At 41.8% G+C, this 13,492-nt stretch overlaps 1 protein-coding gene across 1 annotated transcript; it reads right to left on the reverse strand.

Moving 5' to 3' along the window:
• Positions 1-565: 565 nt before the first annotated feature.
• Positions 566-12,447, reverse strand: prpf6 (PRP6 pre-mRNA processing factor 6 homolog). Its single transcript, XM_083976266.1, has 21 exons — positions 12,214-12,447; positions 11,119-11,281; positions 10,861-10,979; positions 10,680-10,758; positions 10,345-10,521; positions 9,765-9,893; positions 9,556-9,650; positions 9,313-9,469; positions 8,884-9,046; positions 7,885-8,003; positions 7,527-7,745; positions 5,726-5,848; positions 5,510-5,631; positions 5,047-5,185; positions 4,804-4,923; positions 3,836-4,012; positions 3,564-3,697; positions 2,933-3,024; positions 2,701-2,815; positions 2,418-2,544; positions 566-1,957 (listed from the first exon to the last, which is right to left on the reverse strand). Exons 1-21 carry the CDS (start codon positions 12,432-12,434, stop codon positions 1,805-1,807), a joined length of 2,943 nt encoding a protein of 980 aa, XP_083832392.1. The 5' UTR covers positions 12,435-12,447; the 3' UTR covers positions 566-1,804.
• Positions 12,448-13,492: the final 1,045 nt, after the last annotated feature.

Below are 13,492 nucleotides of genomic sequence, written 5' to 3' on the forward strand. Positions count from 1 at the left end.
ATGGAGCAGGTCTCCCAAAGCGCCATTTAATACTTATTGGGCTTTTTTTTTTTTTTTCTAAGGAAGAAACTTCCAGTTCATTGAATGAGCTACAGGGAAGCAATGGGACTATGAAACGATGCTTGTAATGCTGACACTATGCAGTGATCATTCAAGTTAAACCTTAGCTGAGATTCCAATGACATCCCATGGGATAAGGGGCCACCAAAGCACAGACCACCATATGAAGTGCATGGGGGGATTAGTGTGGGTAAAACTCCTGCACTGAAAGGTCAGGGGAAACACATCCAGCAAATACCAACAAAACAACAATGGGGCTCGTAAAATAAATATGACATTGAAATCACAACAAACCACTTCATCAATTTAAGTTGTTTGGGGGAGACAGGGGTATTATGCAATAAACTTTGTTTATTGGATTCCTGCAAAGTATTTTAAACACATCTCAAGCAAGCTGTGTAAAAAAAAACTAGATCATTCCCACCAAAATGAGAAAGCATACCATAACCAACAAAAAAAATAGTTTATACACACTGTCGCATCTTGTTGAACTGACAGAGCCAAATCTGAGCCTCTCTTAAAATCCTCATTGTTGAGGCATTAAAATATAATTCTTCAAAATGAGATGTTTGGATATTTTGTTAACAAACACAATTTGAGACAAAAACAAATGTTCTCTTGATACCTACAGGGTTCAAGCTCAACTTCTCTTTTACAGTCACTAGTATTGAAAGAACTGATTTCCATTTCTGCTTTTTCTTTTTCAAATTTATTCTCTCACAATCTTCAGACAGAAAAACAGACAAATGTCAAAGTGAAAACAGATGAACAAATTAATCTGTCATATAAAACATAGGACAGAATAAATGACTATCTTACCTTTAACCCACTTTTCTATGACACACTTAGATGGTTATGGGTGCAGCCAATTATCATCAAATTATTATATATTGCATGGAGATCACAAGTTACCTCCCAAAACCTGATGTCACAGTGATAGTTTGTACTGGCGGTGTGTTTTTTTACTGTATTTGAATCCAACCGGAAAACCAACCACAACTGAACAAGACATCATGTATGGAGAAACCTCACCTATCATTTGAGATAATATTTGCCCAAAGGCAAGCAGGAGACTGGAGCAAAAGAGAGACGCTATCGTACCAACAGAAAAACAACCCACACTGCTGAAAACCAAGTCTCCACCATGATACATGGTGATAGAATTATCACACTGTGAGCAGGTCCTGAATGGCTTTGAAAGGTTGAGGGTACAATGACTGTAGCGAAATACAAAGAAATCCTAAAGGGCAACCTGCATCAGACTGCAAGAAGACTTAGTAGGTTTACTTGTCGACAAAACAAACACCTCAAAGATAAAAGTAAAGCTACAGAAGCTTAGAAATAACAACTTGACTGAATCCAGACCTTGTTCCATCCGAGGTCATGGAAAATTTCATGTACTGACTGACAGTCCATCTAACTGGACAGACTACAAGTGTTTGAATTGCTGCTGCTACATGGAATGATTATGAATTTTACATCGGTACTTTCACTTTCACTTTGACATTGAATCCCTTTTTTGTTTTTAAGTACAAAAACTCTAATTCGGGTTTGTAAAACAATAAAACATGAAAAAGGTAAGGGGAAGTGGGGCGGGGGGCGGGGGTGAATACTTTGTTCCAGAGATGGTGTGAAGTCGTGGTAGAGAACAATAGTTGAGCATGTCCGTAGCTGTTCCCTGTGAGACTTGTGACTGCCAGAGTCCTCCAGGTGTTTTCAGTCCCAGTCCAAAATCTCCCCGGTCTCAGAACGTGTTCTTGATCTTGCTGGCTACCAGCGCTAAGATCTCTCCTGTCTTCTTCTGCCAGTTCAGGACGTGTTTGGACTCGGCACACCACAGCTCGCCGTGGCGTGGCTCCGCATTCTCACAGCGTTTTCGCACCTCTTCCTGTTGTTCCTGGTGGATGCAGATCAGTTAAGGTTAAACCCACATACACAGAGTTTTTGGTTGTGTCTATTGTCTATCTTGATAAACGAGTAAAAGCAATTCTGTAAGGTGCAAAATAGTTTAGAGTGACAGCATCATCATCATCATGGATTCCTCCATGCACTCTTCCACCCAAATACTGTTTTATCTTGTCCATTACATACATATATTAAATGACACAGTGAGAATATTAGCTGGACAATCAATGTAATAACATTTCAACAGCAGGAACCGCATCACTTAGATAAACCACAGTGGCATTAATTGAGTTCACACCGGACCAACGTAACCGCCTTAAAGCTCCTGTGGGTCCCATTGCTTCCAGTGGGTTTTAAGGGTTAATTAGCTAAATCAGTCATGACAATGTTGCCTGATATTAAACTGCAGACACACGTCATACCCAAACAAGACAGACAATGATGACTGATACCTCAGTGCCATGTTGCAACTCAAACTTGTAGAAGAGAGCCCAAGCATCTCCGAGGTCTGGCTCGATCTTCACTGTCCTGAGGAACCACTCTCTGGCTTTGGTGATCTTACGCTCACTCCAAAACAACCTGAAAAAGTGCACACAACATTTTACGAAAGAAATATATATATATTTTGTAAATCATCCCGAAATGCTCAATGCGAAATAAAATGAGAAATTTGCACAAACTGCAGAGCTGATCATAAAACGTTGAGTGGGATACAGTGAAAAAACATGGTCGTACTTGGCAACAGCGAGCAAGACATGGGGATCATGTTCACACTTCTTCAAAGCATCAACGCTTTTAGTCTTCCTCTGGGGCCTGGCCTCCAAAAACACAGCCTCTGCCCACAGGATACCTTTGTAGGAAGGAACAGGGAGTGGTGTAAAGGGGAGAATTTGAGATTACAAACAGCGATAAAAAGTACAGAAAGTAACAAAAAATATTTTTTTGGTGTATAAAACAGGGTTCTCACCTGAATTGGGGCACTCCTGCAGGGCTTTGGCCATGAGTGTGTTGGCGATGTTCTTCAGCCCGGCACGGAACTCCAGCCTGACTGACTCCAACCTGGTTAATATGATCACATACACATCCTTTCAGATACTCAGCTGTGCATGCCTGTTTTTGACTGGTAAGTGGAGACATTATTGTTTTTCTAAGTTGATATCAATCATAGGTTGGGTTTCCATACTGAATTTAAAGAAATATATTCCATTAAATGTGGTAACAAGCACATTTAGCACATGATGTCTAATGCACACACTTATCTGACAACATTTTCACTTTCCTTTTCTACAGAAAAGGAAAAAAAAAAAAAATCTTTGTGTGGGTATGTGGAGAAGTGTGCCAGCATCTTCTCCTTCATGCAGTGAAGTGAAATGTTTCCCAAAGAGCCAAAAGCATGACAGCGAAGGGGAAGATGGAAGGCACTTGAATGCCAAAGTAAATATCTGTAATTGCTCAGTACACACAGAACTCTTTGATAATGCTTACTGCAGTATCCACATAGACGACACGTTTCAAACTTGTGGGCGTCCTCGAGCACTGTTTTGCATACAACTAGCTTTTGTATTGTGTATAAGTGGCTGTTGGTTGTGTTTTCTTACCACAGGTCAGGGCTCTGGGGGTTCTTGAGTCGTGCCTTCTCCAGGATCGCTCTGGCTCTGGTCAGCTGTCCCACTCTCTCTTCAAGATGAGACAGCAACAACCACAGGGCACCCGAATGGGGACACTTTTTCAACTACGGCAACGAGAAAGACATCAACTTTATTAGTTATTTTTGAAATTATTTTTTGTATGAATAAAACACCCTTACAGCCCTTTGCTGTTAGCACACCTACAGAAACCCCCTCCCCTTAACACTTCGCTAACACCTCACCCCTTGGTTGTAGGCCTCTCTGGCCTTGTCCATGTTTTCACACTGCTCCTCTATCTGGCCTCTCATCATCCAGAGTTTTGGGAAGTCCTCATAGTGTTTCAGGGCCTCGGTGCACAACTCCTGGGCAGCCTCGATGTTTCCCAACACCCACTCCAACTTCACAGACTTCATAAATACCTGTAGAGATTATAAACAAATATAAACTGTTCAACGAGGCGACGTGTATTAACAGGGCCTATGATCTGTAATATTCTTGACATGGAATATTATCATAGCAGCCAAATTTCTGTAATGCAAATACCTTCTCAGCCATCTAATGTATCAAATATCAACTTCCTGGGGCATGGCCTAAATGCTTAACTGCTTCATTAACACCACGCACTTGTCTTATCTGACAGGGCAATCGGTCCGGCCCACATTAAAGCAAACCGCCTTGGTCATAGCTGACAGTAAATACAGTACAGATAACTAAAGGGAGCACAGTCAGATCAATTTGATAGACATTGGCAGCTAAAGAGCACTGCTGACAACATCTGTCAGCCTGAGTGCAACAGACCGCTTTGATATGTAGAAACACAGCAAGCCTGAACCTGAGAAAAAAAAACACCATGTTTGTAGAAGCTTCCTCGAGTACAATGCACTGTTAGTTTCCTATTAAATCCAAACATGGGTCAGTCCTCTATTTATTCCAGCAATACTGAGTGGAAAACAAACTAACTGTTCCAGTACACAGGGTCACAGAAGGACACTTGGAGAGTAAAAGGACAAGACAGTTTAGTGAAATACTTCCCCTGTACAAATTAAGAGCCAAAGTTAACATCTGAATATAGATATAAGCATTAAAACCTGAATGGGACCAGTTTTCAACCTATTTCAGAACATAAGATGATTCATGCAACTTAAATAGAAAGAAATCCTACTATCACTTTTCCCTCTGCTCACTCCCAGACACACATATTCACACTCACCCTGGCTGTTGGGGCACTGCTCCGGGCCTTGGCAAGCAGTCGACGGGCTCTTTCATACTCATTATTCTCAGACTCCAATTTGACAGCAGCAAGCCAGATCTCTTCACTGTTAGGGTTAGCCTAAAAAACATCAAGGAGTATTTGGGTAAGAAAGGGAGAAAGAGTGGATTGGACAGAGTTATACAAAGGCTTTCATGGACACTAAATGAACAAGTCAAGAGTTTGCACAACTGCTGGACACACCTGGAAGGCCAGAGCGAGGATACTTCTGGCTGCAGGCACATCTTCTGCCAGCCACTTGGACTTGGCCCCCATCAGCCACAGGACCTCTGCCTTGGGACAATGAGCCACAGCCCTCTGGAGCAGAGCCTCCAAAGACTCCCTGAGAGAGGTAATGAGCCATGAGAGAGTAATGGATGGGGGGGGGGGGGAGCAGATGGGAGGCAAAAAAAGAGAAAACCAGAATTTTAAACATAGCGATAAACTAAAACATTTTAAGGAACAAAAATGTGAGGAAATAACATACATTAAAATGCACCATATCCCTTATTATGTGTATATATTACAATAATAGTACAGCTGCTACAATGGTAAAATGTTATGATGTATTTGGTTCACAAAGTAGATTGTGGATGTCTTTGTGATTCATACCAATAAAAAACTCTCAGACTGTTTATCTGTTATTTAGAAAACCAAATGTGGTCACCTGGTGCCATTGGCTTTTTCAAAGTAGGCAGCTCGGAGCCAGACACTTTTTTTGCTGGGGAACACCTGCAGGGCATGGGCATAGATGGCTCTGGCACACTCCAGCGCTCCATGGGAAACACACTGAAACAACAACAGACAAACAAACATCTCAGTGAGGTTCAACCTCAGACAGGAAATTAGCATGTAAAGAAACTCTGGATGTGTTGGTACTCACACTCTCTGCATCCTCCATCCAGGTGTGTTTACGATCCTCCTCCTCAATGCCAATCCCTATGACGGCCCTTATCACGGCCTGGCAGGTAGCAACACTAGCTGCTTTGTCACACTCCTCTGCATCCTATAAGATAAGAAGAAATATTTGAGAGTTAAGAGTGTTGGCTTGTAAACATGTAGAATGTAACAATTATGGTATAAACTACTAGTACTGACCCCAACAGTTTCAGAGGAATAATGAAGATACTAAAGGGGAACTATGCAGTCGTTGTTTTAGTCACTTTCTTCTCTACAGAGCTCCCCCTACAGTTTCGGAGTGCATATTCCACTGGTGTAAAAACTCACAGCTAACCCTCCTCCTCCCTCCCACCTGGACATGTGCATTCATTTTCAACGAAGCCGGCTAGAAGGCAATTTGTGCAGTGACGTCTGCCGAAGTGGTTTTTGTCCAAGAGACCCAAGGTGGAGGCCATAGAGTCTTCATTCTCCCCGTAACAAGTCATTTAACCATCACAATTACTTCAAAGGTGTTTAATTAAGGTGCAGATCTTGCATAATTCCTCTTTAACATTGAAATATTCACACATCTAATATGTCAGATAAGTGGTTTACTGATTGATATCAATGTGGCTAACTTACAGTTAATAGCTATATTTTAATAGATAATTAATCTCTTACAAAAAAAGTTATCTACGGTCTCCATATAAAATCCTTCTTTTAAAAGCTGCCAAATCCTGTCATTTTAAAGTTCATCTGCTCTAAGTGTTGTGATGAGTGTATTGGCAAATGGCCATGATAAACCAACCACGTTAACCACACACTTTGCCGGCGGTAGAAAAAGGGGTGGGTAGTCAAGGAAACAATGTGAGAAATGATTCCCGTGAAGGTCTATGATTGCAAAACAACTGAACTGCACTGCACAAAATCAGTCAGTCAAAATGCTGGTGTGTGTGTGCTTATGCTCCCAGATGAAATAGCAAGCGACTTTGGCAAAGTATGCTGGCTGCACTATCAGGTGACAAACACGTGACTCAGTCTCTGTTCCCTCGACATCAAGATTTAAAAAGTTACATCTTTCATTTGTAATTCATCCTCTCATTTACAGGTTCAGTGGATTGTGCAATCAAAGATTTAAAGACCTACATATCAAATCCCAACAGTGTGCTCATCAGCTGATCATAATTAAAACAGAATGCTGGATTTACTCCAGCCAGTGTTTACTAACATTACTGATGGTTCTGGTACAGCATAAAAACTAAAACTAAACAGTGTTGTTGTTCCTCTTACTTTGGAAGTGACAGTGACACATATTTTCAAAAAATCCTTAACGTCATTGTCAGTGAGTCATAAAGACAAAGTAACCAAGTAGCCAGTTAATTAGTTACATGTGTACAATCTTCCACAGACCAGCACAATAACTTTGCAACACATTTCCTGTTTGTGAGGCTTTCTAAGGTTTCATTTTTGCTGAAGTGTTACAGAGATGTTGAGTAAACATTACAAAATTCCTAAAGCTGTCTTTTGTGCTGGTTTTTTAAACTACAAGTTTTAAACTGAAAGATGTTTCCGATATCCTGTCAACTCTTATTTACATGAGATGTATGAGTGGCAGAGCTTGAAGAGTTTCTGTTTTGAAAGTACACTTATTTCTAAGGCCTTGGGGAATGCGATTATTTATTCAGTGAAGCTGTTTGTCATTCGCCAAACAGCTTTCCAGCAAGAAACCCTGCCCTCTCTCCCTCTCTCTCTTCCTCTCGCTCTCACTATGATGTCAAACTAACCACAAAGCTGCTGGAACTCACCTGTATCCACTGTTCTCTGTTGATCTCCACACCGTTGGCGTGTAGAGAGGTGATGGCTCTGTCGATGATCTTGTCCACCATCTGAGTGTTGCCGTTGGCCTCCTCCAGTTTGGCGGCAGTGATCCAGATGTGCCGATCCGTGGGAATGTTCTCTCGAGCTTTGTTCAGGACACGACGGGCGTTCTCGTACGTCTCTAACCGGGCAAGTGCCAGCCACAGCTGAAGAGGTCAGACAGAACTTGTTAGATATAGAGTTTGGTGAAGAGGTTTGTTTCTTTGCATTGTAGTGTGTGGCACCTAGCAATTTCGTTTCATCTTGTCGGGTGGGGAAAAAAGGATATGGCAGTGTTAAACTCACCTCCACACTAGTAGGACAACACTCCACAGCTCGGCTAAGCATGATTCTGGCATCCTCTGGCTCCTCCAGCTCAACAGCCGTCTTCCACAGTCGAACCGACTTGGACACATTCTCCAGGGCTAAATGGGTGACAACAACAACCGTTAAGTCATTTCATTAAAACTTTAACCCTGAAGGACTGACAGCATGCAAGCAGGTCGGCGCCTTGCTCAAGGTAATAAACTGAGTCACCAATATTAACAGTAATAAACATTTTAATAATGACAAGATGCAAATGTATTTTATAACTGGTAGGAAGACACGACTTCACTGAACACACAGGCACTGAATATAACACAAGAAAAACCAATACTGAATAGCTTATTCTGCAATAGTGGTATAGTTTAATAGTGTGTGGGTGGGACAGGAGAGTATTGTGTGTGTAATGGAGATAAGCACTGCAGAGGCAACTGAACATGTAGAGGCGGAGAGACCTCTTCCACAGAGGAAGCTTCCCATCCATCTCTGTCATTGGGGTATGCTGCTGGGAAATATGAGTGACTGTGTGTGTGTGTGAGTGTGTGAGTGTGTGTGTGTGTGTGTGTGTGCGTGTGTGCTCGGGCACTGACACTCTGGTTCAACTAGGGTGTCTGGCCTTGACGAGAATCCAGAACCACAGCTGCCAAATGTAACCTTTATGGAACCGCAGTATAACATATGCAGGGAGGGAGTGAGGAGTTGTGTGTGAGTGCTTTTAACGACACAACAGACAGATTGAGACTGGTTGTAGATGTTTGCCCTTCAGAAATTAGTGTCTTCCTTTTGGCAGAGGAACCTAGTATTCATTCAGGCAAGCGATGTTGGGAAACCTTTTGTCATAACAACATAACATCAACATGTCTCTTCAACACTTTCATTTATGGCTAAACGCGTGTGCACAAAGACAATCGCTTAAAAGCATTACTTGTGGGTTGTTTTTTTTAATCTATCTTTACAGGTTATGTTTTCTAACGGCCTTACCCTTCCTGAGGACTCGTTTCTTGGCCCTCACATCTGTCTCCAGCTCTGCGGCTCTGATGTAGATGCGGACAGACTGTGGCAGGTGGCGTACAGCCTGGGCCACCACGGCTTTAGCTGTGTCACCAGGCTGAAGTCGTGCAGCCTCCAGCCACACATCCTCACTCTGGTGGGCAGAGAAAAACACTCAATAGGAAGGAAAGGAGCATTCTCCCCAACCTGGCTGAGCAGTGTTGTTCTGCCACCAAACTAAATAGCTGGAAGTGTGAACTGAAATGTCTATTATTTCACCAATCTGCAGGGCTATTGTTGTTGTTCAAGCACCATGCAGAATTTATGGACACATTATTATATTAGAGTCAGCCTATAGTGTGGTTTTGTTAATGATACACATTGTTTTCTTTGTTTCAGGACATGTCCATTATTCTTTACCTTTGGACACATCTCGGTGCCTTTCATGATCAGGTTCCTTGCCACCTGCAGTTTACCAGTGACTTCCTCCAGCCTAGCAGAGGCAATCCAGGCAGGTGGGTGATGGGGATTGGTCTCCCTCACTGACTTCAGCAACAGACGAGCCTTTTTGATGTCACTGGACATGAAGAACAAAAAATTAGCCGTCAGACACACACACACACACACACACTCATGTAATCTCTGAACTTCTGGTGTCCCTACCTGATGTCCCCGCCGTGTGTGGGGATCATGGAGTTGAGATCTGTCAGGTAACCCTTTGGATCCACCACTGTCTGTCCGCTCACTGAGTCAGACACCTAAAGACAAATGAAATTCAGACACAAGAGAGAAAATAATTAAATAAGAAAAGCAGATAATAAATCATAGAACAAGATAAAAATGAAAGGGGCTGAGGATGGCGCATCGCTTACCTGACTAAGCCTCATGTCCATGAGTGTGTTCCTAGCCTGACCGATTTTCCTCATGTCCAGTTCTCCTGTTCCCGGGGTCATCAGTCCAGGGGTCATACTTCCTGGATAAGAGGTGTTCAGACCTCCCAGCTAGGGAAAAAGAAAAAGTAATCATAATGGAGTCAAGCATTTTCATCTCTGTGAGCCTTTTGTCACAGCATGTTGAAAAGGCTTGTGTGACGCAGCCTTAGATCAAATGACACTTTTCCCACCACTGAAAATGATATATGTGAAAGTTTAAGCAAAGTCTTTCCTATCTCATTGATCCACAGAGAAGAATACTACATTACTCACAATGACAAGGTAAGATTTGAAAATGTAACACGTAGATGTAATGCACAGAACCAAATTAGTTGCCTTGCTTTAACGTAATATTTTAAGTATCAAAATGCATGAATCTGTACAAATTGAAGTATCTAGTTGTTGAAGTATGATATTGTGACTCCTGCTGGTGCAGGCTGAAACTACATTTTATTATTCTTCATGGCGTGTGTTTAAATGTGGATGTCCACAGGGAAGATGTTTTTGCATGAAGACTGACCCCTTGCAGAGGGTCAACAGAGGTATGGTTCTCTCCAGTCTGCAGGTGTTTGGAGAAGAAGCTGTCTGGGACAGGAGTGAGTTTTTCATAGCGGGGATTCCTCTGGCGTTTGTTCCTTGCATCTCCCACCTCAGGGATGCTGAGCCACTCCTCCTCTGACACCTCTGCCAACTTCCTCTGTGATAGGAGAGCATAGATAGCATGGGAAATCAGAATTTACGCCAGGATAAAATATTATAAGTTCCTGAAATACTGAGAGTCAGATGTAAGAAAAAAAAACAGCTGAAGGAGAATTAGATGTCGAGTGGTCTGAAATACTTTGTGCAACTTTGTACCTTTAAATCTGAAAACTGCTGTTGGATTTTGGGTCGCTCCATACGGTATTTCTCTATTTCCTCCTTTTCTCTCAGCTCCCTGATGAAGACAAAATGCAGCTTTAAGAATTACACTTACATGCACAAATTGTATAATATGAATACACCAAGTAAAGCATCGATATCATGCTAAAACTCTGACCTTCTTTCTTTACGTCTTTCATCCATCCTCTTGTCTAGTGCTGCATATATAGCATCTGCTTCTTCATCGTCTTTCTCATATGGCCCACTGGAGAACAAGCTGCCAGCATATCCATTGAACTACAAGAGAAAAAGAAACAAAGTAATAAGCAAGACAGAAACGTACACAGATTAATGGGATGGTCAATCTGTAATACATGTAGTACATGACATATGCAACAGATAAACATTAAACAACAGGCAGACAAGATGCGGGCACCTCATCATAGTTGGTGTCGTTCAGATCTTCCTCATCTTCCTCCTGGTTCTTTTTCATTTGGTCCCCAACTGTCCTCTTCCCCGGGGGTGCATGTCGGTCATCCACCGGATCATTGGCATCACGAGCAGGACCAATATCAGATCGGGTGGTGAAACCAGTGGCACTGAAGAAGAGCAACAATTATTTTTAAAGTTGCTCAAATAAACACAGTGAGTACAGGAATAATGATGAGCATGCACTGGCAAGTTCAAAAGATAACTTTAACTTAAATATCCTTATTTTAAAATCAGTATTACATTTACCATGTTTGCATTATGAATACTTAGATCACACAGATTCTTAGATGTACCAGCAAGTGAGCAGTAGTCACTCTTCTTGTATTACGTGCATGAATGAAAACCAAATCTATCCAAATGTGGCAACTATTTTTAGACGTGTTATTTGACATTTTTAGGAGGTCATCATGCCAATGCAGCCAAATATAACAATTATTATCATTATTATGATAACCACGATTATGATAACTGAAAAATCATTATCGTTATCATTATCATTTCTATGCAGCTCCTTCAGCAACAAGAGGTAATGTAACGCTATCACAGGTCATTCATTCCAGCTGCCATCAGACTGTACAACACCAGTCTGACCCAGTAATAACCTGCACTCTGGACTCTATTTATTCTTGACATCATTGCACTACTGATCTGCACACGCCACTTTCTCCATTACCTCAACAACAAGTAGCCTATATAGAGTTTTTTTTCTTTATTTAAATAATATTTTGTACATAACAGTACATATCTTTGTTTTTTATATATACTTTTGTACTCTTTGCTACTGTTACAAGTTAATTACCCACACGTGGGATCAATAGAAAGTCTTATGTCTCTTGTGTGTATTAATACAGCTACCTACTATTACATTGTAAATACACTCGTAATTGATCATTAGCGTTACGGAATCTTTCCACTTCAGTACAGATGCAAACATCTGCGTGTTACAACACTGAATACGTTAGTTAAGCCAAACCACTGACTCCATTTAACAGATTAAATTTAGCTATTTAGCTAGAGAGCTGTTAGCATGTTAGCTTACCCTCTGCCCAGACCTGGGACGTAGCCTAGCGGAGCGGGCATCCCCAGGAACGGCTTCTTCTTTTTCCCCATGAGCGGAGAGGCGAGGGGCATTATCGGGGGTCCTCCGCCGGCCCCCGCCGCCCCGCCGCCTCCCGCAGATGATTTAGATGAATTTTTATTCTGTTGTTTAGCATTATTCTGTTGTTTAGCATTACCGCCGGCCATCGATACACCAACCATGACGCCAACGACGAGGTGGCTCAGAGCCGGATCAACAACAATCGCGCTTCCGTTGCTTGTAAAACAGCGGCGCCGCGCTTCTGGAAGTATCTGTCGGGTTTTTTTAACAGCGCCCCCACAGGATAGATAGACCGGGTACCGCCTGTTGTCTTTTGGCTTTTGTTGTCTTTTCAGTCTGAAGTTGTCGGCGTGAATCCTTTAACATGGTCATTTTCCACCTCACGTTGTGTGACTGTGTGATTAAAGGTATTTCTTCAGAATATTTATCATGCTTCATGCTGATTTCAGTGTTTCACAGAAGCCACAGGAGGGCGCCACATGCTGTCACATGCCAGGCTTATTGATATTATTGCACATGCATAATCATATTAAAGCAGGCTTTATAGATAGGCTAGGTCTTCCTAATTTGACTTGTCTTTTTTGCCATTAAGAGGATGCCAGTCTCTACCGATATAAGATGTTGTGCATAATACTCAGTTTTACCATGATAACTCATTTTCTTATGGGCATTAATAAACTGAATAATGTCTTATTTGTGCTTTTTATGAAGCAGCTTCATTTCTTCCCCTGACCAAGCATCATGACTGCTGTCATTTTTTAAAAGAAACAACCATGCCCTGAAGGTTGTATAAAGCCCAGCTTCAATGAACCTTCTCATTCTTCATTTTCTCTGAGCCTGAGCATGCCTCTTACATTTGCAATGATCATTTTGTACTCCACAGTACAACCATGTTATTGGATCTCAACTGTAGCATATTTTACTCCAGGCAACACTACTTATGAAGATGTCTCCAGGCCATTTTCTTCTACCTGCATGCAGCCAATTGAGACATAGGCTACAGTGATTTCAGTGTACGTCTAACAGACGTGTTAGTGTTTTATCGTGAAAACGTATCTAGATCGGGAAATATTCATGCAGGAGAGTCTGTATTCAAACATGAGGCTGGAGACTGCAATAAAAGTAATTACAGTCTAATATGACATTTCTGGGTTTCATCCCGTGAGATGAAGTGAGGCCATATATCAATTAGCTTCAATCATGTTTAACTTCACCCATC

Source organism: Trachurus trachurus (assembly GCF_905171665.1).
Source record: "Trachurus trachurus genome assembly, chromosome: 7".
Taxonomy (NCBI): domain Eukaryota; kingdom Metazoa; phylum Chordata; class Actinopteri; order Carangiformes; family Carangidae; genus Trachurus; species Trachurus trachurus.